Source organism: Aethalodelphis obliquidens, unplaced genomic scaffold, assembly GCF_003676395.1.
Source record: "Aethalodelphis obliquidens isolate GAN/ISIS:26980383/991018 unplaced genomic scaffold, ASM367639v1 scaffold23, whole genome shotgun sequence".
NCBI lineage: Eukaryota > Metazoa > Chordata > Mammalia > Artiodactyla > Delphinidae > Aethalodelphis > Aethalodelphis obliquidens.
In genome coordinates, this window is record NW_020837967.1 from 23,618,777 (window position 1) to 23,644,477 (window position 25,701).

The window sequence follows — 25,701 nt, forward strand, 5'->3', positions numbered from 1 at the left end:
TGTGTGTGTGTGTGTGTGTGTGTGTGTGTGTGTGTGTGTGTGTGTGTAAAATTTACAAATAAAAAGACTGGTTACTTGCTGGGATTTGTGGGATTCAGCTAAGGAGGATGTCGTTGTCCTGGGGTGGATGTAAGAGGAAACAAAAGTAAACTAGCAGATTCTTTTCTCTGTGTGTATTTTGCCTAAAAATACAATGCTGCTTTTTAATCAGTTTATATTAGAAAATGAAACATATATTTGGGTAACTTTTTTAAGCTCACTAATGCACTTGATCATTTTAGAAAATAAAGAATACAGGGTCAGTGAATGAAATTCAGGGTCATTGAAATTCAGCCTCAGCTTCCAAGAGGGTTTTTGATAAGGCATACAGTGAACCTAGAGCAATGCCTGGCCTTGGTAAGTGCCTAACATGTATTAGTTATTGTTAGTGAGCCTTTCTAAGAAAGTGAAGGAGGTTTGAGGTAGTCATGAAAGGAAGGAAAGTTCTTCTCACCTCTTATTTTTGATAGTCGTACGTCTGGTTGGTTAGCGTATTTACCATTCCAGTCATTGGTTCAGTTTTGGTCATAAACGACTGAAAAATGTAGATTACAGTTAGAATGAGAGCGTTTGTAATGCAGGACCATACATACAATATTAGACACATGTTTAATTTCTGGGTTTGAGATTTGAAGGTAATGTTCTTTATTCTATGATGCTTGTGAATGAATATTAAAAATCCAGACTATGTTAACTTTTTTCTTCATTCTCTTCCTTCATTTAAATAAAAATAGCCGTATCGATCCAACAAGCCACAGAGCCATAATGTGGCAAAGCATCCTTTTTGAGAGGTGAATATTACGGAATGAAAATGGCTGACAGAGGTGGGAAGATTGTTCCAGGGCAGGTGTATATTGAAGTGGAATATGATTACGAATACGAAGCGAAGGACAGAAAGGTCGTGATCAAACAAGGGGAGCGATATATCCTGGTGAAGAAGACCAACGATGACTGGTGGCAGGTGAAGCTGGATGAGAACTCCAAAGCGTTTTACGTGCCTGCCCAGTATGTGAGGGAGGTCGGCCGCAGAGCCCTGATGCCACCTGTGAAACAGGCAGCGGGGCTGCCGAATCATTCTGTGAAAACGATGCAGAGTCTCCACCTGCAGAGGTCCACAGAAAATGTGAGCAAATTGCCCGAGCTTTCAAGTTTTGGAAAGCCGTCGCCGTCTGTGCAAGGAACAGGTCTTACTCGTGATGCCAATCAGAATTTTGGACCCAGTTATATTCCAGGTCAGACTGTCAACCTCAGCCTGGACCTGACCCATAATAATGGAAAGTTCAACAGTGACTCACATTCTCCCAAAGTTTCTGGCCAGAATAGGACACGGTTATTTGGTCACTTTCCTGGTCCGGAGTTCTTGGACGTAGAGAAAGCTGGCTTCTCCCAGGAACAGTCTTGTGATTCAGCAGGAGAAGGCTCGGAACGGATACATCACGATTCAGAGTCCGGTGATGAGCTTAGCAGCAGCTCCACTGAGCAGATAAGGGTAAGACTGAAAGTGGACGATGGAACACTTGTGCCACCTTCATAACCGTTTAATTATAGGTGTTACTATTTAAAAATTTTTTTTTTTTTTTGCGGTACGCGGGCCTCTCACTGTTGTGTCCTCTCCCGTTGTGGCATGTGGGATCTTCCTGGACCAGGGCACGAACCCGTGTCCCCTGCATCGGCAGGTGGACTCTGAACCACTGTGCCACCAGGGAAGCCCCTTTGTGTCAATTTGTCAAGTAAAGTGAAGTAATTTTAAAAGCACATGCGTGAAACTGAAATGTGTTTAGAAAAGTTTAATTATTAGTGAATTTGATAAATTTTGGGCCTAAAGCTCTGTTGTAAGTTTTATTCATCAAATTCAGTCAGTGAGGCTGCTCTTAAGGTGTGTCTGATGGTAATGGAACTAGTATGTTCTTTTTCTTTTATAGGTTTTAATTTTTCTTGTGACATTTTGAGTGGAGACAGGAAAAAGGGAAGGTTCTCTAGAAAAACTTCTGATGCTTGAGATCAAGGCGGTTGCTGTCAGTTTATCCTCATTCGTCTTAGTCTTTTCTTCAGTCCTTACGTGATACTTTGATGTAGAATATTTCTTTTCGTGTGTCCTGGAATTTTTCTGCACGTGGCTCCGTATGTATTAGTTGGACTTGGGAAAGACATGTGTTTTCTCTTCCATCTGGCCATCACCACTGTTTCACACCTGAAATTACGCTTTATGTGTAGGTCCACTAGCAGCCCTGTGTTCTCTTCATCGTGCTCATCTTAAATTCACTACGTGGAGGGTCATGGCTCCTAACCTCTCCTGGACTATTTGGAAATCCTGTTCGATTTCTCTAGCCAGACCTCGTCCTAGCTCTTCGTGGCAGCTGTTTCAGACCTTTTCCGTTTTATTCAGTTCTCTGATTCACCTGCTTTTCCCTGCTGTCTTAGCAGATAGTCTTGCCTTCTGTTTCACGGCAGAAGTGAAAACTGTGGGGTGGGAACTGCTTCTGCTTGGGGAGGACATATGCACAGCAGTTAATCGAGCTGTCCTTAGATTTGAATCCGGGTCCGTATCTCTTGCCGGCTGAGTGATAATTGGGGCCAGTTACTTAACTTCTGTGTGTCTCAGTTTCCTCCTCTTGACATGGGGATCACGAGTGGGTTCCTGTATACCTAGCGTGCCTGGCACTCAAGCAGGTAGAGTAGGTATCTACTGCTGCTTAATACATTACCCCTAGATCTCCTGGCTTAAAACAGTAAACATTTATTATGTCACAGTTTCTGTGGCTCAGTCATTCAGAAGCAGCTTAGTTGGTGGTTTTAAAGGCTTAGGGTCTCTCACGGGGTTGGCGTCTTACGAAGTCTTGGCCGGGCCGGAGCAGCTGCCTCTAGGATGGTCACTCCCGTGGTCCTGTTTGGGCCTCTTTGCAGATGCTTGAATGTTGTGACTAGCTTTCCCCTAGACAGAGCCATCCAAGAGGGAAGAGGGTGGAAGCTGCGTTGTCTTTTATGCCCCGATGTTGGAAGTTGCGCCCTGTCATGTCTTAGCAATCACACAGCTCAGCCCTGCTCTGTGTGGAGGTTACAGCACAGAGTGTGAATGTCAGGCTACGGGACATTAAGGGTCACCTCGGGGCTGGCTATCGCAGTATGCATTCGGAACCACAGAGCTGTCATTACGGTTGTCGTCGTCGTTTCTGTTACAGTTATTCCCACCATGAAACCTACAGGTGCACCAGTGTCATCAGTGATCTCCCCCCAGTACAGGCAGTGCAGGCGTGGCATCTTCTATCAATGAGTGGTCTCTTCATATTTGCTTTTCCCTCTTTTTCACAAACCTTTTGCTAAACATTGTGTAGCGTTGTGCTCGTATGGCTTTAGACTCATTATTTACCAAGTTTTTTCCTTCAGGATGTACATTTGCTCATGTTTTCCTATTTTAGTAAAGCTCTTCAGCAATACCTTCCCTTCCGAGTATCACCTTATCACTCTTTACTGGCAACTTCTGGAAAGAGTTGCACGTATTTGCTTCTTTGTGTTCGCTCATTTCCTGCTCATTCCTTAACCTGGTCTCATATGGCTTCACCACCCCACCTAAACAGCTTCTGCTAAAAGCTGCCCACGGTTTCATTGTTGATAAATGTACAGACAGTTAAAAAAAATTATATATAATCATATCATGGTTACAGTGAACAAGATTAATCACCAAAAGGCAACTTAAAATAATTTTTCACTGAGGCATAGCATATAATCACGTGTGTAAATTGTACTAATCTTAAATGTATGGCTTGATAGATTTGTGCTTGTGTAAAGCCATGAGCCCCTTCCCAGTCAGTATCTACGCCCTCCCCGCCGTGTCTCTGCTAGGAGATTTTCATTCTTCTGACATGGTAGTACTGATCAGTCTTCTTTAACTAAACTTCCATTTTGAGATGATTGTAGCTCCATAAGCAGTGGTAGGAAACCATAGTGAGGGGTCCCCTGTGCCCTCTGTCCATTTACCTCCGTTGTAACGTCTTGCCAGACTGGACCGTAGTATCACAGTCAGGGTGTTGATGTTGGTACAGGTGAGATGCTGGGCGTTTCCATCAACACCACGAACCCTTATGTTGCCCTCTTAATGGCCACACCCGCTCCCCTCCCACCCCCAACGCCGCTTAACCGCTCACCACCACTAATCTGTTCTCCATTTTTATAATATTGTCATTTCAGGAATGTTATATAAATGGACTCACAGCCTATGTAGCTTTTTGGGATTGGCTTTTTAAAAAATATTTATTTATTTATTTATTTATTTATTTATTTGGCTGTGTCAGGTCTTAGTTACGGCACGCGGGATCTTTGTTGCAGTGTGCAGGCTCTTCTTTGCGGCACGTGGGCTTCTCTCTAGTTGTGGCTCACAAGCTCAGTAGTTGAGATGCGTGGGCTCTCTAGGTGTGGCGCGTGGGCTTATTAGTTGTGGCATGTGGGCTTAGTCGCCCTGCAGCATGTGGGATCTTAGTTCCCCAGCCAGGGATTGAACCTGCGTTCCCTGCGTTGGAAGGTGGATTCTTAACCACTGGACCACTAGGGAAGTCCCCGGGATTGGCTTTTATCATTCCACATGATTCTCTGGAGGTTGATCCAGGTTGTTGTGTGTATCAGGGTTTGTTCTTTTTGTTGCTAACTAGTATTCTATGGTATGGATGTACCGTACTTAAAAATAATTCACCCATTGAAGAATGTCTGCGTTTCCAGTTCTTGGCTTTTGCAAACAAAGCTGCTACGTATAAACGTTTGTGCACAGGTTTTTGTGTGAACGTACCTTCTTTATTTCTTTGGCATAAATGCCCGTGTGTATAATTGCTGTTTAACTTTTCAAGAAAATTAAGCAGCAGTTATATGGCAGTTGCACGTTTAATTTTTCAAGAAGCTGCCAAGCTGTTTCCTAGAGCGGCTGCACATTTTACACTTACGTCAGCAGTGCTTGTGGTCCAGGTCCTCTGCATGCTCACCCGCATTTGGTGTTGTCTCTTTTTTATTTTAGCCATTCTGATAGGTGTGTAGTGATTGCTCCTGATTTTAACTTCCATTTCCCGAATGGCTAATGATGTTGAACACCTTTTATGTGCTTATTTGCCATCAGTAGATCCTTCTCATTGAAATGTCTCTTCAAGGCTTTTGCCTATTTTTAATTAGACTTTTGTGCTGTTGAGTTTGGAGAGTTTTTAAATTTTTTTACTTTTTATTTTTTTAATCTTTATTGGAGTGTAATTGCAATTTACAATGGTGTGTTAGTTTCTGCTGTACAACAAAGCGAATCAGCCATATGCATACATATATCCCCACACCCCCTCCCTCTTGAGCCTCCCTCCCACCCTCCCTATCCCACCCCTCTAGGTCATCACAAAGCATCAAGCTGATTAGAGAGTCTTTTTTTGGTATAGTCTAGATTCTAGTCATTTGTCAGATATATAATTTGCAAATATTTTCTCCCAATGTCTTTTTGTACTCTTAACAGTGTCTTTTGCAGAGCAAAGGTTTTTAATTTTGATAAAGTCCAATTTATTAATTTTCCCTTTTATGGATCAGGCTTTTGTGTCAAATCTTAAGAACTCGCTATATAGCTCTATTAGTCAGGGTTCTCCAGGGAAACAAGCAATAAGGCGTGTGTGTGTGTGTGTGTGTGTGTGTGTGTGCATGGAGAGAGATTTATTTTAAGGAATTGGCTTATGTGATTATACAAGTTGGCAAGTCCAACACCTGCAGGGTGGGATGGTAGGCCGGAGACCCAGGGGAGAGCCAGTGTTGAAGTTCAGATCCGAAGTTTGTCTGCTGGCAGAACTTATTCTTGCACGGGAGGTCAGTCTTCCGTTGTCTGAGGGCCTTCAACTGACTGGATGAGGCCACCCACTCTGTTGGGGGCAGGGGGCAACCTGATTTATTCAGAGTCCACCAATTTAAATGTTAATTGCATCCAAAACACCCTCACAGAAACATCTAGAATAATGCTTCACCAAATATCTGGCCCAGCTGAGCTGACACACAAAATTAACCATCACAGTAGGTTTAGATTCTAAATATTTGCCTCAAGTATTTTTTTTCCCCTAAAAGTTTATAGTTTTACATTTGAATCTGTGATCCATTTTTAAAAAAAATCAATTTATTTATTTATTTATTTTTAGCTGTGTTGGGTCTTTGGTTTTGTGCACGGGCTTTCTCTAGTTGAGGTGAGTGGGGGCTACTCTTTGCTGCGGTACACAGGCTTCTCATAGTGATGGCTTCTCTTGTTGTGGTGCATGGGCTCTAGGCACGCGGGCTTCGGTAGTTGTGGTGCACAGGCTTCAGTAGTTGTGGCACGTGGGCTCAGTAGTTGTGGCACACGGGCTTAGTTGCTCCGCGGCATGTGGGATCTTCCCGTACCAGGGCATGAACCCGTGTCCCCTGCATTGGCAGGCGGATTTTTAACCACTGCTCCACCAGGGAAGTCCCTGTGATCCATTTTGAGTTTAATTTTTGTATGAGGTTAAATCAGGGTTCATTTTTTTTGGCCTGTGGGTATCTGATTACTACAGTACTGTTCGTTGAAAAGCTATCTTTCCTCCAATAAATTGCTTTTACACTTCTGTCAAAAATCAGCTGGCCACACTTGTATGGGTCTGTTTCTGGGCCATCTCTTCTGTTTCACTCAGAGACATGTATGTCCCTCCTCTAATACCACGCAGGCTTCATTACTCTAGCTATATAATAGTCTTGAAATTGAGTAAACTGATTCCTCCTACTTTCTTCTTTTTCCAAGATATTTTTGCTATTGTAGGCTGAAGAGGGGAAGAAGGCCTTTGCAGATATGATTAAGGTAAGGATTTTGAGATGAGGACATTATCCTGGACCCTACATGCAACCACAGATGTCCATAGAGAGGCAGAGGGGCACCACACAGAGGGAAGGTGTGAAGATGGAGCAGAGGCAGGTTTGAAGATGCCAGCTGGGATTCTAATAGGGATCATCTGTAGGTTGATTTGGGGAGTAATGCCATCTTAAGAGTATTAACATTTCTTGCAGGCAGGTCTGCTAGTGCTGAATTCTCTCAGTTTTGTTTGTTCAGGAAAGTGCTTCACTTTGACGCATGATTTCTTTAGATACAGAGTTCTTGTTGGTGATTTTTTTCTTTCAACACTTGAAGTATTTTACCCACTATTTTTTTGTTTGCATGGTCTCCAGAGAGAAGTATGCTGTAACTCTTATTCTTGTTCTTCACTAGTTCAGTGTTTTTGCTTCTGGCTTCTTTCAAGATTTTCTCTTCATCTTTGGTTTTCTGCAGTTTGTGTGCGTTTTTTTGTACTTTGGTATTTGTGCAAGTTTTTGGTATTTATCCTGCTTTCAGTTTGGGAAATTTCTGTTGACGTATCTTCAAGCTCATTGATTCTTTTCCCAGCCGTGTCCAGTCTACTGATCATCACATCAAAGGCATTTTCTCTTTTCTGTTACAGTGTTTTAATTTGTGGCATTTCTTTTTGATTCTGTCTTAGATTTTCCATCCCTCTGCTTGCATTACTCATTTGTTCTTGTATGTTGCCTACTTTTTCCTTTACAGCCCTTAAAATATTAATAGTAGTTATTTTAAATTCCGCCTGATAATTCCAACATCTGTGCCGTATCTGAGTTTGATGCTACCTTTATCTCTTTAGATGATTTTTTTCTTGCCTTTTGCCATGCTTCGTAGTTTTTGTTGAGAGCCAGACATGTTTTATTGGGTAATAGGAATGGAAGTAAATAGGCCTCTAGCGTGCAGTGTTATGTTCAACGGGCTAGAAAGTGGACTGTGTTTAAGGTTTGATGTAGTTGTAGGTACCAGACAGAGGCTTTAACCTCTTCAAGTACCCATGTTTTTCGCCTTCTCTGAGAGTTACTCATTAGTGCCTGGCTCCCCAGTACATCTCCCTGCTGCCTTCCTGGCCGGGGCGGGGGGTGGCGGCAGTGCCTCATTCCTTGGCCCACATGCCCTCCACCGATGTGCTGGTCAGAGGATGGCCTCCTTGCTGCTCGGCGGTGGTGCAGGTTCTGAGTCTCCAGTAAGCGCCCTCTGTGTGTATGTACATAGGTTGGGGGGTCTTGTGACTGTCTGGCAGTGACCTCCCGGGTTGCCGCCTCTGCCTTCTCTGACACCACCCCAGTGGGGGTTGTAGGGTGCCTGTTACAGCCCTGCTTGCCGCCACTGGTGGTCTGTGCGTGGAATCGGCGGTTTGTTCTGTGGCATTTGGCTGGACTAGTGTGGTAATATCCAAAACCTTTCAGTCTTGCTGGTCTTACCCTTTTCTGGATCTTCTGCCAGATGTAGAGCAGGGATTTGTTGGGGCTTTTTTGGTCTGCCTGTTGGTGTTTCTGGGTTGCTGACTTCCCTCTTTTTTTTTTTTAATATTTATTATATTTTGGGTGCACCAGTTTTTAGTTGCGATATGCGGACTTCTTAGTTGCGGCATGCGGACTTCTTAGTTGCGGCATGCGGACTCTTAGTTGTGGCATGTGGACTCTTAGTTGCAGCATGCATGTGGGATCTAGTTCCCCGACCAGAGATCGAACCTGGGCCTCCTGCATTGGGAGTGCAGAGTCTTACCCACTGGACCACCAGGGAAGTCCCTGACTTCCCTCTTCAAACCTGTGGTGTATGAAGCCACAACTAAACCCAGGGAACTCACCGGTTTGTTGTTCATTGGGTCCTGAGGTCACAGTTGGTTTACCTTCTCTCTGCCTTTCAGAGTTGTCTTCTGTTTGTTTTATATATTATGGTTTTATTTATACCTAGTGTGAGGAATAGGGGAAAGTACATTTCCTCCTTTTTCCCAGAACTGGAAGTGATTGGTAAGTTTTTAATGGTAGTTTTTAAGTACTCATTGTCTTGACCTCTTAACAGTCTTGGTTAGAGGATGGCCTCTTTGCCACTTGGCAGTGGTGAAAGTTCTCTGGGGGATCCTCTCATCACAAGCTTCCATCATGCCCTGTCTTTTTCCTTTGCTGTACTCATCACACTTATGATTGTTTTCTTTCTTCTCACTAGTCAGTCTGTGGTCTCCAAGGCCAAGCTGTCTACCATGTCTTGATCTCTCTGTCTGTCTGGTGCCTAGCATAGTACCCTGGTACATAGTAGATGTGCTAAATGCTTCTGTAATAATGACCAGCGTTTAGCCACAAATACATGGAAGGGGAGACCTAGATTAATGTCCCATCAAAGATGCATGTTTCTGCTTGAAAAACAGCCGTCCAGCAGTGCTATGACCTTTGACACAGCATAGGCTCTATGAAGAATGTTATTAGAGAGGTGAAGTTGGGGCTAGAAAGCTGTAATGCAATAGAGAGATTCCAAAATTTGAGTGAAAATAAAATCATAGGGCTTCCCTGGTGGCGCAGTGGTTGAGAGTCCTCCTGCCGACACAGGGGACGCGGGTTCGTGCCCTGGTCCGGGAAGATCCCACGTGCCGCGGAGCGGCTGGGCCCGTGAGCCATGGCGGCTGAGCCTGCGTGTCCGGAGCCTGTGCTCCGCAACAACAACAAAAAAATCATAATATTCAGTCTCCACCCCCCCCCCCTTAAATTGGGTACATCATATGCAGGGTCTTCATCAGATCAAGTTTTTAGGTCATTTCAAAGTTTATACTAATGGTTGATATGAAGATGAAACTGAAAAATCAGTGTTAGTTCCGAGCTCCAAACCTTAGAACAGCCTTAAAAATTATACGCTTTGCTCCTGATGCCCTATTTTTCTCTCATGATCTCATTAATATTCCTTTAATATGTGTGTCTTACCAGCCTTGAGTATCAAGTTTCCCGGTTCCCTGTAGTTAGAAAGTGAGGTCTAAAGCTGGCAAGTGGCGACGGCAGCCCTTCATCCGTGCGGCTGACAGGACGCCAGGAGCAGGGACGGCTTCAGGAGGAAGGCCAAAATGCTGTAAAGCTGAGAATCATGTGATTTTAAAAATACAATATGAATGCTTATGATGACTATGAATCTAGAAATGTTTATGTTCTATACTAGCTTGTTTATATTGGCAGATATATTTATAGAAAGTTTCTTCATTGACAGTGCTAAACGAATGTATTTCTGGTATTTGAAATCTAATATTAAATTCATCTGGAAAATTTTATATATGGAACAATTCATCAACATTTCTAGGTGTTATCATAGTACACTAGGTTCACAAAATCAATTCTGTAATTTTTTATAGATTGAAGCTTTGTTTCTAATTGAAGAATATTTAAATATTTCTTTTTAGTCTTTATTCCCATATTATGTGGACTGTTAATACAGATGTTTATTGTATTTAAAAATACAGATTTTAATTATACAATCCTAAATATATCTGTGTATTTACAAAGAAAGAATCATACTGTATGTGCAGTTTCACCATACGGAGTATTTTCAAAATATCTGTTATGCAAACAGAATATTTACTAAACAAAGAAGAATGCTGAGAGGTGTAATTTTTCAGGCTAATTAGATTTTCTGGTTAATTCAGGATTAGGTATAAAAGGTTTCAGTGTTCGTTAGAGATTTTCCTAAATCTGTTTCCACAAAGATGGTGCTGAATCTAAAAACAGACGTAAATTAGCTTTGTGTAGCGACAGCTAATAATGCCCCCTTTCGTCCAGATCCTCGCTCGCTGTTGGTAGACCCTTTTGTGAAGTCCTCCCCTGCCCTGCTGCTGGAACGCGTGGAGTCATTACTTAGCTTCCTTAAAATTCTCTGAAATGCTGCTTTGCCACCTGCTCAGACTCACCACAACTTCCTGTTTAATTTCTTTATTGCTTAGAGCAGCTCCCAAATTAGGAATTTTAGGAGATTTGGGTGCTGATGGCTTATGCTATATAATGGCTTGAATAAGTTTTAGTGAATTTGTCTGAAAACCTAATCTTCAGCATTTATATCATGATTTTCTTTGGTAAAGTATGGATGAAGTTCAGTGTCTTACTTCAAAGCAGTTGGAATTGTCTCTTGAGTGCTGGTATTGTTTATTTTACTTTGTTGTTGTTGTTGTCTTTTGTGATTTGCTCTCAAATTATGTCTCTCTCTCTCTTTTTAAAAATAAATTTATTTATTTGTTTATATTTATTTTTGGCTGTGTTGGGTCTTCGTTGCTGTGCCGGGCTTTCTTTAGTTGCGTCGAGCGGGGGGTTACTCTTCCTTGCGGTGCACAGGCTTCTCACTGCGGTGGCTTCTCTTGTTGCAGAACACGGGCTCTAGGTGCACGGGCTTCAGTAGTTATAGCACAGGGCTCAGTAGTTGTGGCACACAGGCTTAGTTGCTCGGCGGCACGTGGGATCTTCCCGGACCAGGGCTCAAACCCGTGTCCCCTGCATTAGCAGGCAGATTCTTAACCACTGTGCCACCAGGGAAGCCCTATTTTACTTTTTAAATTTAGGGCAATGTAGTGTCTGAACTTGAGTTAGGACAGATGTGGCTTTTAAGATTTGGGATCTGCTGCTGTGTAGCTGTATGTCCATGGGCAAGTCCCCTAATCGCTGAGCCTCAGTTTTCTTACCTCTAAAAATGAACTGAGAATTGTTGTTATATTTAATGAAATACTGTGTGTGGAACTCCTTGTGTATCTGGCACAAGGGAAGCCCCAAGCACGATACTAGTTCTATTCTCTCCAAGTCTTATAGTTGCTGGCAGTCTTAGAGATTAGAATGCCCAGGCACAGTATGTTTAAGGGTTTCACTGCTCTTTCAGAACCCTTAGTTTTCTAAAACCTGATGTTTTAAGTTTATATATATATTAAAAATCACTAAAATCTTTCTTAGACCTTGAATCATAGGAGATGAACATTTTAAGTGGTTCCTGGATTTTTAAACAATTTTCAAAATTATTTTTAAATGTTCTTATAAAGTAGAAAGCTGTACCTTTACTTATTTGAGTGTGAAGGTGAACTTTGTATTCCTTTTGATAATAATTATTAGTAGAATTGGTGGTATATTTTTTGGCACAGAAACTGGAGTGATTAATACCTCTACCAAATTTCAGAAAGACGATCTCATGGGTGGCAGATCTACTTAATCAAATCAACTGGCAGGTATATTTAGTGACTTTGCTTTCGAAGGCTGGCCAGCCAAATTACTGTCAGATTCTGGATTTTCTATATCCCCCTGCCCAGAATGCATAATCTAGTATTAACAAGACTTGACTCTTGAAAAATTAGTTAAAACAGTTGACTGTTTTGAGACAACCAAGATAGGTGTATCTGGTGACTTAATCATTAGAAGATAAAAGCGAAAAAGCTGGTAAACTGGAACTGACATTTCATTTAAATAACTAAAATAAATAATAAATAAAAGACTCAATATAAGAATAGATGTACATGAAATTGAACATATTTATAGTAAGCCCTTAATAATCTCTGCCTGTGTTGAACAGGAAATGTATTAATGTGAAATCTGTAGGTGGAATAATAAAGTAGTTTTTCTCTCTCCCCTCGTTAATCTTTTTTTTATTCTTTAAACTTACTTTAGCAAGTAGTAATTGATCAGCATTTTAGTTCCATTCCAGTTCTTGGACTGTCCTTTGCTTGAGCATATAAAGTACTAAAGGGGTGGTGGGAAGTAAAGAAAAGGGTTCTGATGATCTGCAGAAATGGTCAGCATCGCCACATACGGAGAGTTGTTTGTATTAAGCTTGAATCTTATTTCAGTGATATTTTAATTTGTGACATCCCTGGGAGTGATGAGATCAGCAGTGCTCTTTTGGGTGGTTTTGTTAGTTTGTCCTTTAGCTTTCCTTTCTTTGTATTTTCCTCCTCTGAATAGCATTTGGGAAACTATCTTCTGTTTCTGCTTTCTAGGATCATCTTCTTGTCAAATCTTTCTACTAAATCAAAACAGGAAAGAATAAAGTTGTTTTGATTTTATTTAATTGACTACATACATATTTATAAAGTCACAGGATTTATATGAAAAATGCAATTTGATGAAAAATGCAATCAGAATTTGGTGAAAAATGCAAACTCCTCTCTCAAGAAATGCACATTTACATCAGATTTTGCTCTAATTTCAGGGTATCCAGAAACCCAGATTCTTAAAGTGAAAGTTCTGGGCAAGGTAATTATGGAGTGAAAATTGATAAATCTTTAAGGAAATTTAGGCATAAATGTCTAATTAGATGGAAATTTGGGAGAGGAGCTAGATCTGCTTGAAATTACATTTGGGTCAAACCTGAAGGCAGAATGAATCGAGATCTCTTAGGATGACTGTTCTTACTTTCTTTGGCATGCCTTCTCTTCTCCATGAGAAGAGCACCTTGTTCTAACTGCTGCGGGTCTTTTCTCAGAAACTCTTGATATTAGAAAGTAAATGCTTTATCATCTATCATTAACTTCTTCCTGGAATCAAGAGCCTGCTTTAGTTTAGCATCGATCTGTTTACCAGGCTCCTTTCCGAGGATCTAGTGACAGCCGTAGACCATCTTTTCAAGCAAATGCCTGCACGAGTGTTCATGCATATGGTGCCGCTGGGCTCACAATCCACGTACAGCTCTTTACACCCACCTCTCCTTCACCTTTTTCCTGCCCTTTTCTCACCTTTTCCTTTTCTAAGACACGTTGGTCTCTTCTTTACCTTTCTTATAAACTTGACCTGTCCTTCTGCCTCATGATCCTAGATGCACTTGGCTTTATTTTACCCTTTTCTGCTTTAATTCCTGTCTGTTAGTCAGGACTTAGTGGTAGAAACCCAACTGTGCCTAGTTTAGGCAAAAGGGAATTTACTGGCTCATGTAACCAAACTAGAGGAAGGGTTTATTCATGTAGGCGTTAGGGGTGATTGGAACTAAGGCCTTCTCACTGTCAGGATTCCTTTTATCCTTTCTCTCTTATCTCTCATTCCCCTTCCATGACTCTGTCGTTCTTCCAAACAGACCTCTTCCACATGGCTGTAGACAAGTTGCTGGCGAGTGCTAGGGTCACATCCTTAGTTTTTCTATTAGAGCGTCTATTTAGAGCATCTATTTTTCCTCCCTTAGTCCTAATTCAGAAAACCTTGGAGAGAGAATTGGCTTGGCTTGGATTATGCTTATGCTATGGCCAGGGGCACGGGTGGATCGTACCCAGACTGCGTAGCTGGAATTTGAGTAGAAGCAGTTCCCCCACGGAAGGAGCAGAGCTGTTCCCAGAATAAGGGAGAGGAGCCAGGCAGGCAAATAATAGTTGTCGACCGTATCTTCTTCTTCTGAGGTCTTCCCACTTCACACGCATTCTGTGCCAGGCCAGTTATCAAGTGCCACGAAGGCCAGGGGAAGAGCTGGCCAGGACAGAGTTATCAGGCTGATTCCAGTCCAGCGTAGGAAGAGCAAAGTAATATTCCCTTTGTGCACGTCCTACTCTCTTCAGACTGTAGTCTTTAAAGCCAAAGATTGTATCCTACCCATTTCTGCCAGCAAACTTCTGACAACAAATAATAAAGAATCTGTACACTGAAGGCAATACTGATGGGAAAAAAAGCAACTTAATATGCATAACATGATACGTCTGCAGCTGATAAGAGGTGAACTTGTGATGGTTAATTTTAGGTGTCAGCTTGGCTGGACCATGGCGTCCAGGTACTTGGTCAAACATTATTCTGGATGTTTCTGTGAAGGTGTTTTTTGGATGAGATTAACATGTAAATTGGCGGACCTTGAGTAAAGCACGTTGTCCTCCATTATGTGGGTGGGCCTCATCCAATCGGTTGGAGGCCTTAACAGAACAGAGACTAGAACCTCCCCTTGGTAAGAAGGAGTTCTGCCACCAGACCGCTCTTGAACTTGAACTGCTATGTTTCCCTTGGTCTCCAGCCTGCCAGGCTGCTCTGTAGATTTTGGACTTGCCAAGCCTTCACCATTGCATGAGCCAATTCCTTAAAATAAATCTTTTTCTATATCTGTCTATCTATCTATCTCTCTGTCTGTCTGCCTGTCTATACACCTCTTCTTGTATCTGTTTCTCTGGAGAACCGTAATGTACAGGTTACAGCTGCTGACTGCTCCACGCTTCTATCATCACAGTTAGATCCAGAAGAAAGACCTGAAGTTCGTATGTGAAATCCTTTGCAGGGACGGCTCACCTTAGCTTAATTAAGTCTTGTGCTCGTCTCTGGACCAATTCCTCTGGTAGGTAGGTTGAGCACTCTCATGCGTCAGCACTGTATTTATTGCCAGCCCATCACAAAGAAGGCATGAGGTGTGCAGTGTAGTATGATTGGCAGTACCACCAGAGTCCCAGCTTTCGGGGGAGGGCAGATAACCAAAGAAAGGGCCGCGGTGGTGCTTGCGCCTGAAACGAGGGCCTGCTGGGCAGTCAGAACAATACATGTTCATATGGTACAATTATTTGCTACACATTGGAATATATCTATCTTTTGGAATATGGAATGAGTGTATTCTTTATGTTTTAGAATTCTTGGATACTGTGTAACATCAATTGCATATAAATTTCTTCACTTCTATAGACCAGTTCTGATGGACTTTAATGCGTGAATTTTCCAGTTTGTGATTTGAAGTCTTAGACATGTTTAAAGATTAGTCACAGTGTCAGTTGACTTGAGATACTGAAAATTTCTCTCTCTGTCTCTTTAGATGTAAGTATGCATATATGTATGTATGTGCGTTTGTGTGGATGTGTGTAAGTATGAGTGTATGTATCTGCACATACGTGTGTACATATGCATGCGCACGTACATGTATGTGTGCATGTGTGTATGCACGTGTGTGCATGCGTGTGTATGTATGTATACACACATACATAATTTTAGTATGATTGTCATAGAGTAGCAGTAGAAAAAGATGGTTGGAAAGATGACATAATTTTAAGACTCATTTAAAAATGTGTTCATTAAAAATGTTCTGTGTTTTCACCCTGTTTCCTTCGTAGGAAAGAATTTGCTAATCTAGGTGACATATCAACAAAAACAACAGATGTGAAAACATTTTTGCATTTTTGTTGAGAAAAATCTCATCTGTATGCATAGAATATCTTTAGCAATTGCTTCAGTAAATGCCAGACAGATGGTTTAAACTCAGGATGACTCCTTGAACAATTTTATCACAACAATTATTTTGAAACGTGTTATAACAACATTTGAGCTCACATTTCTGGAGAATCATGAATGTAACTTGGTACATTAAAGGGAGAGGGAAAGGCCTAGGCTTCTAAACCCGAGAAATTTGTGTCTCGGAGCCTTTCTACAAGATGCTTGACTTCTGAAGCCCTCTTTCCGTAACCTATGGTTGAATACTACCTGTCTGTTTTTCTGTCTCATAGAGAGGAATTCAGTAACTTAACAGTGGTTGGAAGGTAGGTGAGTGACAACTTGGTTATAGAGGAGAAATAGAAAAATGAAGACCTAGAGGGGATTCATTAATATTAATAATATAGTGAGAGACAGGATGATGGAAGGAACTAACCATGGTTAGTTGAGCGTCTTTACTGTGTCAGGCACTAGAACAGATGCTTCCATATGTGGTTGCTTCACAGCTGCTTTGTAAGGCAGGTAGGGATAACTTTCTTTTTACATTGAAGAAACAATTGCATATTCTCAGTTTATGAAGTCAAGGGAGTATTTATACCTTTAAAAATAATTAAGGGCTTCCCTGGTGGCACAGTGGTTGAGAGTCCACCTGCCGATGCAGGGGACACAGGTTTGTGCCCCGGTCCGGGAAGATCCCACATGCCACGGAGTGGCTAGGCCTTTGAGCCATGGCCGCTGAGCCTGCGAGTCTGGAGCCTGTGCTCCGCAATGGGAGAGGCCACAACAGTGGGAGGCCTGCCCACCAAAAAAAAAAAAAAAAAAAAAAAAAAAAAACCACTTAAAAATAATTAGATCAAAATTCTGACCTTGTTTGATTTTTTTAAAAATATTTATTTATTTGGTTGTGCTGAGTCTTAGTTGCGGCAGGCATGGGCTTCTTAGTTGCCGTACGTGGGCTCCTTAGTTGCAGCTCACAGGCTCCTTAGTTGTGGCATGTGAACTCTTAGTTGCAGCATGCATGTGGGATCTAGTTCCCCAACCAGGGTTTGAACCCAGGCCCCCTGCATTGGGAGCGTGGAGTCTTAACCACTGGACCACCAGGGAAGTCCCCTAACCTTGTTTGATTGAGCTGTGAGTTTAGCCAGTTACTTTTTTAATGGAACACCAATTTTACTTGAAAGAATGACTGACAGACTGCTTACTCACAGCAGGGCATTTGTTGGACATTTTCTCAAAAATGAACAAAGTAAGGCCGTTGCTTTAAAAAAAATTGATTTTTGTTGCAAGTGATAAAAATCAAGCTTTCAGATGAAAATTAGAATCTTGGAAACTTGTATCTGCTGCTGTGAGCTTATAGTTTTTCAATCTCAAGACTTTCCTGATAAAAGCAGTGGTGATGTTAAAGATTTTGTATTTGTTTTTGATACTGTGTAGTGAAATGTTCCAACATTTGGCAAATAAGATAAGCCTAACTCAGTGAATTAATATTTTTCAAGTGACCAATGCATGATGGATACAAGAGTCATTCAGAGGCAAGATAGACCAGTGGATTTTAATGTGACAAAGTACAACTCGTTAATTGTGATTTTAGATTCCACATTGCAACTAATCTTTAAGAAACCGCTACTCATTGAGTTTTGGAGAAATGTTAAAGAATGTCCACAATGATCTGAAAAGCTTATTAAAATAATTCTCCTTTTATTGTCTGCATGTCTGTATAAGACCATTTTTTCTATATGTGCTTCAGCCAGAACAACATGTTGCAAGAGGTTTAATGTGGAAGCAGGTATGAGAATCCAGATGAGGAGATTTGAAACTGCGAGACAGTGCTGTTTTCCTCACTGTTGTTTTTGGGGGAGGCTGTCATTATTTTTCTAAATACATATTCATATTAACATGCAACAATTATTTTTAAATAAATTTAACAAATAATTTAAAAATTTCCTAGTTTTAGCTTCTAATACTAAATATCAATAGATATGATATTGAACAGGAACAAGAGCTCTTTTGTATCCCAGGTAATTTTTAAGAGGGTAGAGGGGCTCTGGGATCAAAAAGTTTGAGAATGCTGTTTTGGTGAAAGGGTCTGCATTTAGCTAAGGGAAAGTAGTATCTGACTCAGGCCTCACAAGATTCTTCTCCTTAGAATCTAATGTCTTTATTTATAGGTTCAGGGTGTATGTTAGTGGTTTAGTGTTCGATGATGATAACATTTTTTGGTAAAATGTTATAAAATTTGGCTAGAGACATTTTGGCTAAACTCTATTTCAGTTAGAGAGATGAATTCTTTGTGAAAATCTATTATCAGTTAATTTGGTAGGCATATAGTCAGTGGTGTTTTAACAGTACATCGAATTAAATTTAATTTTTTTGTTTTAAGCATATATGCAGTGTTATGAACTATAGTAATATTAAAATGTCGGAAATTTCTTGCATTAGAAATTCTTCATACTTAATATAAAATATTATATATAGTATACATAAAGTCCCATCCCCATAAGAAGGGCACAACATGAACACACTCAGTTTCAAGATCTGAAAACCTTGACTATGCAAAAATAGACATGACAAGCAGGGAAAGACGTGTGTCTCTAGTAAGGATGGAAAAGAGGAAGATTTCCCGTAGCCAGACTGTTTTAAATATTTTTTTGTGCTGAAGTTAGAAAATGGAAAGCTTATCAAAGGGGCTGGGGCGGGGGGAAGTCTGCCTTCTGAATCTGTTCTTCCTTAGGCAGAGTGAGAGACGCCTCAGTCAGTGCCAGGACTGTTTTTCAGTACTTTCATATAAGATGAATTAACACCATTTCTCTTCTTTTATCTGTTTAGCTTGTTGAACTAAAATTTGAAGCAAGTTCAGGCAAGGAGATAGTTAATGTGAGCCTTAGGGAGTAAATAAATATGTAGTTTTTAATGCACTGACACCTCAATCAGTTTTTCTGGGGGATGGAAATTTTTGCCTAATTGAATATCCAGTATCTGTGTTTCATTCACCACCTATTAAAGGTTTTCTATGTGCTAGAAGAGATGCCACGTCTAGTCTGGTTTCTGCCTTTAAGGAGCTCATAGTTTAGTGTATTTCACTCTGCTCTCCAGCAATAGTAAAGCTAGCGTATGAAAGATTATTGAACCTTCCTTCAAAGAATCAGACGTTTGTAGTCATCATTATTATTACTATTAGTTGTCTGTATAGTACATAGTATATTTGTTAGTTCATAGTGTCTCCAGGACATACTCAGTGTTACTTTTGGAGGAAAAAAAATAATTGTACTGTCAGGTGTCATTTGTCTAATTCTGCTAAAGTGAAAATGTTGACAAATTCCAGGTAACAGTTTTGGTTAGATAGGCTCTAATTACTGTAATTTTTTTAAATGTATATGTTTACTTTTCTTTTTGTCTGATTAAAAAAATATACATCTAAACCAAAACACTTGTTTCTCCTACGCTGTGATCTCTTTATCTCTGTGTTCATTATTCTGACATTCACTTAAAATCCTGTGGATGTGGACTTATTTTGGGGACTCTACCCTCTGAATTTTACTTATCATTCTTGGCCTCTTAATGAGAGCCCAGAGCATATGTCTGTCCTTCTTTATCTCCTTTTTATATATATATATAAATTTATTTATGTTTTTGGCTGCGTTGTGTCTTTGTTGCTGCACGCGGGCTTCTCTAGTTGCAGCGAGCAGGGGCTACTCTTCGTTGCGGTGTGCGGGCTTCTCATTGCGGTGGCTTCTCTTGTTGCAGAGAACGGGCTCTAGGCACGCGGGCTTCAGTAGTTGTGGCTCACAGGCTCTAGAGCGCGGGCTCAGTAGTTGTGGCTCATGGGCTCTAGAGTGCAGGCTCAGTGGTGCACGGGCTTAGTTGCTCCGCAGCATGTGGGAATCTTCCTGGACCAGAGCTCGAACCCGTGTCCCCTGTATTGACAGGCGGATTCTTAACCACTGTGCCACCAGGGAAGTCCTGTGGCCTTTTTTATCTTTTTGTCTAATGCTTCTCCACAGATGAAGCCCAGAGTTGTGTTAGTGAGAATCTCATAAGTACCCAAGCATGTAATCTAGTGGAAGGTTGTCAGTGGGGGGAGTTCAGCCTCCCTGTCTCTTTGGGAAACCAGTTGAGCTGGGGCGGGTGTCCCATCCCTGGCTCTGGGAGAGCAGACAGGTGTGGCACTTGTAGGCAGAAATGTTTGTGAAGGTCATTTAAAAGAAAAAATGGTGGGTGTGTCTTGGCAGTCATTTTATAGTTCCCAAGTGACTGTGATTTTTTTTGTTACTTCAGCATACTGAAGAACCATGAAATGAACCTTGAGAATCCTTTTTTCACTTAAAATTACCTAGTGTCCCATATTTACAGGTGCTCGGTGACTTGGGGTATTGAATCAAGGAATCTGTTTCCTAGTGGAACACACTTGCACACTGTTAATCATCCTGTTTTATTTTGCATTGCAAACTTAGCTGGAGAGCTGGCAGCATTTTGAGCTTGGAATTTTGGTAGTGTCATGGTGAGGCAGCCGTACTTACTGAACCAAAAGTCACAACATTTGTTCTGATGAGTGTAAGTGAGAATGTACTTCTGGGAACGCGTGGGAGGTAATATTTGAAATCTGAACTGCGTCAAATGGTTGCCGTGCTGATGGAGAGGAGAGCATTATTTATTTAGGTAAGTATTTCTTGCTTACTTTTGCTGTGACAGGCATGATTTAGAAATTACAGAACAGTATTCTCAAATCTTTCACTGGAAGATAGGCAAAATGAAATTAAAGTGGAATAACATAGCACTTAATATTTCTTGTTAGTGTTTTTCTGTTTGTAACTTTAGGGAGAGAGAATGTGCCAGTTCTTAAATTTGAAAATATTTTACACTGTGGTAATAAGACTATTTATTAAACACAGCTGTAAGATGATTACTGTTACTTGTACTTGGTAGGGACAGTGTAGGTAGTGAGTAATAGCCTGGACTTTGAAATCAAACAGACCTAGTTTTAAATCTTGGTTCAGCAACTCCCTTGTGAGGAGGGAGGAATCATGAAGCTCCTGGGTGCTAAGGACACTAATGACATGAGAGAGTCAAGTGCCTCAAACAGAGTATATGCTTAGTAAATAGTCATTGCTATGTAGTATTTTTTTTATTGCTAAAGTAAAATTTTATTTAAGAAAAGACAGTTCTAAACTCTGTGGGTTTCTATTTGAGACCGTTCAAAAGAGATTTTCTAACTTCTAAGGACGCAAACAAAAATTTTTAAGAAATGCATAGTTGGCACATTGGGTTAGAATCAGTTTATTTGGGTATGTGTTTTATGTATTTTGTATACTATATTGGGCCTCTTGTAACGTATCTGTGGGCCCAGGGCATTTATTCCCGTTTCTCAGCCTATAGGGATAATGTTATTCTCTTAGACAGGTGTTTTTTTTTAACATGACTTTAGTCACTACATTTATATATTATATTTGATAATCCTTTGTCAGTTTTAATGTTCTTATGGAAAGCTGACGTGATATAGTTTTGGGGGGAGAGCCTATGATGTAAAGTCTGGGAAATACACTTCACTGCTTTGAGCCTTGCTTCTCATTCCTGAGTTGCAAAGCCTCTCAAGGACAGGGATTTGTCTGTTACTTTTTTCTATCCTGTCAATCAGGATGTACTGAACATTTCTTGAATGAGCAAGTGAATGAAGGAGAGCATAAAAGGCTCTAGTTAAATCAAAAGACATTAACGAGCGTGACTTCTCAGCTCTGTTTCTTAATTAACGTTGTGTTGTCAAACAGAAATCTTAGTTTATTCACTGGCACAAGCCCTTTTCATGTTTTTCCAATTTGGTCAATAATGTACTTCCAAAGAAGACGTGAATTTTTGTGTGGTTTACTTTTTATAGTTCATAACTAATAACTCTTTCTAAGAATTCAATATTATAACTTTGATAAAAGTTTTTCCCATTAATCAAGTATAGAGGCAGCATAGTATAAGAGAGGCAAAGAGCCAGGTTGCCTGGGTTCAAAGTTCAGATCGATCACTTTCTAGTTGTCCACACCTGGTCAAGTACCCAAACTTTTCTGGAACTATTTCCCCATCTGTAAAATGGGAATAATAGTAGTACCTATGTCATAGGTTTTTATGAAGATTAGTTGGATTTATATAAGTTCTTAGAATAGTGTCTGGTCCACAAATATACTGCTAAGTGTTTTCTATGTTTATGTGTAGGTGTACTCTTATTACTTTGATCTCAAACATACCCATAGAGCTATATATTTTTGACATTTTAATTAAAAATAGAAGAAAAATAGCAAAAGCCTATTTTAATTATGTAGGAAATAAAGTTTACTTAGTAAGTGAATGGCTGAATGTATAAGTCATAGGAATATAGTTATCTATTGATCAAAATATTAAAGGTAGAACTTAATTACTGTGGTTATTCGATGTAGATACTTACATGTGTATCTACATTTGGTTCTTTTCCATGAAGTGATGTAAGGCTATGTTTTCTGGATAAGCATTTTTCTGAGACCATAAGTCAGGATATTTGAAGATAGAATCTGCAGTGTCTTCCCTGTATTTCAGAGAGGTTTGGACACATCAAATTAAACAGTAGTTTTTTTCTTCTCTTCCAGTTGTATCGAGATGCAGTTGACATACAGCACTGTGTACGTTTCTGTACAGCATAATGATTTGACTTACATACATAATGAAATGATGACCACAGTAAGTTTAGTGAACATCCATCACCTCATGTAGATACAAAATTAAAAAAAAGAAAAAAAAAGAGTTTGATGAGAACTCGTAGGACTTACTCTCTTAACTTTCATAGGTAACATACAGCAGCATTAATTATATTAACCATGCTGTTCATTGCATCCCTACTACTTGTTTATCTTATAGCTGGAAGTTTGTGCCTTTTGACTCCCTCCATCCGGTTCGCCTTCCCCTCACAGCACCCTCTTCCCGCCTCTGGTGACCACAAATCTGATCTCTTTTTCTATGAGTTTGTTTTTTGGGGTATAATTGACCTACAGCACTATGTTAGTTCCTGGTGCACAACATAGCGACTTGATATTTCCATACATTACAAAATGGTCACCACTAGGGGCTTCCCTGCTGGCGCGGTGGTTAAGAACCTGCCTGCCAATGCAGGGGACACGGGTTTGAGCCCTGGTCCAGGAAGATCCCACATGCCGCGGAGCAACTAAGCCCGGGCGCCACAACTACTGAGCCTGCGTTCTAGAGCTCGAGAGCCACAACTACTGAGCCTGCGCTCTAGAGCCTGTGAGTTACAACTACTGAGCCCATGTGACACAACTACTGAAGCCCGTGCTCTGCAACAAGGGAAGCCACCACAGTGAGAAGCCCGCTCACTGCAACTAGAGAAAGCCTGCATGCAGCAACAAAGACCCAATGCAGCCAAAAAATAAATAAATTAATTAAAAAAAATAATCACCACTAAACAATAGTTTTTTAATACCCACTGTGAGCTATTGGCTTTAATAGAACTGTTAGATTTTTTCATACATATTTGTTAAATATTTTAATCATTTTTTATTTAGAAAGGAAAACACTGATGGAAAAGAATAAAATAAAACAAAAACCATAACTGTAGATTTAATGGAATAATTAAATAATTCATGCATTCAGTAAATATTTGTTGAGCACCAGCTGTGTACCTTGTATCGTGCAAGGTTCTGGGGATTTGATGGTCAGCACAGAGCATATCTTTTAATAGAGCCCTACTTTATGAATGCATACAGGATACTTATGTAGAACAGTGGATCATTTCTGTTGCTTCCCTATTATCTCCCATAAGAAAATTTTAATTGGACATTCCCTGACCTCCGGGGGTTGTTAAAAGTACCTGCAGAGAATTGCCGGAAACCTTGTAGAAGTGTGTAGGTGCCGTTACTGTAACCGTGGAGGAGCTGTGTAGGAGATTGTAATACGGCTCTGGTAGTGTAGGTGGTGGTGATTTTAGTTAAGGAATTTATTTGATATAAAAACTGCCAGCCTAGTGTCAGTCTCTTAGTCTATATTGGCTTCTTTTAGAACTGGAGCCAGGGCTTCCCTGGTGGTGCAGTGGTTGGGAGTCCACCTGCCGATGCAGGGGACACGGGTTCGTGTCCCGGTCGGAGAAGATCCCATATGCCGCGGAGCGGCTGGGCCCGTGAGCCATGGCCGCTGAGCCTGCGCGTCCGGAGCCTGTGCTCTGCAACGGGAGAGGCCACAACAGTGAGAGGCCCGCGTACCGCAAAAAAAAAAAAAAAAAAAGTGGAGCCAAACGTGAGCGTGTTAGGTGCTTTGTGGGGATGCAGGTAATTAGTAGGATAAGACAATGAACTAGGTAATACAAGGTCAGAGGTCAGAGGAAAGATTCATGGGGAAGGATAAGTTAAACAATAAACAAGAAAGCTAGAGATTCTGCACTTACTTTTTGTGACTATTTGACTTAGGCTAGGTTCTAATAAAGTTATATTTTGTAAATAAAATTTTCCTTTTTTAAAGGAAACCACTGAAGTTCTCTGTGATAAGTGTTATTTCCATAGTTAAGGAAGAGAAAATTTCTTATCTTTGAAATAGGTATTAAAACTAACATGTGAATTAAGAAAGTCAGTTGAAACTCACTGTTAACATGGAAGTGACACTTGTACGTAGCTGAAGATTGCACTTTGTGTCCATCCTTTCTGAGGTTTCTAGAGAAGGAGAATGTCAAGGTGGAAGGAATCTAAAGTTTGTAATTATTTGAAGTAATTGCTTTGGAAGAATGCAGCACAGTGCATATCCATCTAATTTTTGTGTGCTTGGTTTTAATAAAATCTAGCTTAACTTGAAGAGGGCGTTTTCCTTTTTCTTTTTTTTTTTGCGGTACGCGGGCCTCCCACCGCTGTAGCCTCTCCCGCTGCGGAGCACAGGCTGCGGACGCGCAGGCTCAGCGGCCATGGCCCACGGGCCCAGCCGCTCCGCGGCATGTGGGATCTTCCCGGACCGGGGCACAAACCCGTGTCCCCTGCATCGGCAGGTGGACTCTCAACCACTGCGCCACCAGGGAAGCCCAAGGAGGGCATTTTCACAGGAGTTGGCAAACTTTCTCTTTAAAGAACCAGAGAGCAGATATTTTAGGTTTTGTGAGCTATATGGTCTCAGTCACAAGTATTCAGTTCTGCCATTGTGGCATTAAGCAGCCAGAGACAGTGGGAACAAGGGCGCATGGCTGTGCTTCAGTCAAACTTCATTTACACAAACAGGCAACAGGCTGCATTTGGACCATATCTTGCCTGTCCCTTTACTATAAATAGGAAGATGCTGCAGTATTTTTTTTTCCATTTTCATAGTTTTACCTTATTTTAAAAAGTGTAAGATTCAATAAAATACTCAATTACAAGACTGCAGATGCATTGCTATACAGAGAAATCTAAGACTTCTGAAACAGAATTGTTGCCATTATTTGCTCAGAAAGGTCATCAGCTGGTATAAGACAGTTCAAATTTTATGTATGAAAGGAAGCTTAGGAGTTTGATTTTGAAACTTATGGAAGTGCAAGATGTTTAAAAGTTAAAAATTCTAAGCAAAAGGTCACAGCCTGCACCTATTATGATTACCGCTTCATTGGAGACATCAATAGGTTATGCTTGAGTAGTTTTCTGGAGGTTTTTTTTTTTCCTTTTTAATTCTAGTCTCTATTTTCCGTTTTTTTAGAAAAGGAAGATAGATTTTGTGCAGGTTATTAATACATCACTTTTCTAGCCA

General features: G+C 40.7%; 1 protein-coding gene across 10 annotated transcripts in view; it reads left to right on the forward strand.

Annotated features, from left to right (window-relative positions):
* The window catches only part of ARHGAP12 (Rho GTPase activating protein 12), a 111,234-nt gene that overhangs the window by 17,925 nt on the left and 67,608 nt on the right, over nt 1-25,701 (forward strand). For all 10 annotated transcript variants that reach the window (XM_027122008.1, XM_027122001.1, XM_027122000.1 and 7 more), the window contains one exon: nt 774-1,528. In XM_027122008.1, coding sequence (XP_026977809.1) covers nt 845-1,528 — 684 coding nt within the window. In that variant the 5' untranslated portion in view covers nt 774-844. The remainder of the gene's footprint in view (nt 1-773; nt 1,529-25,701) is intronic.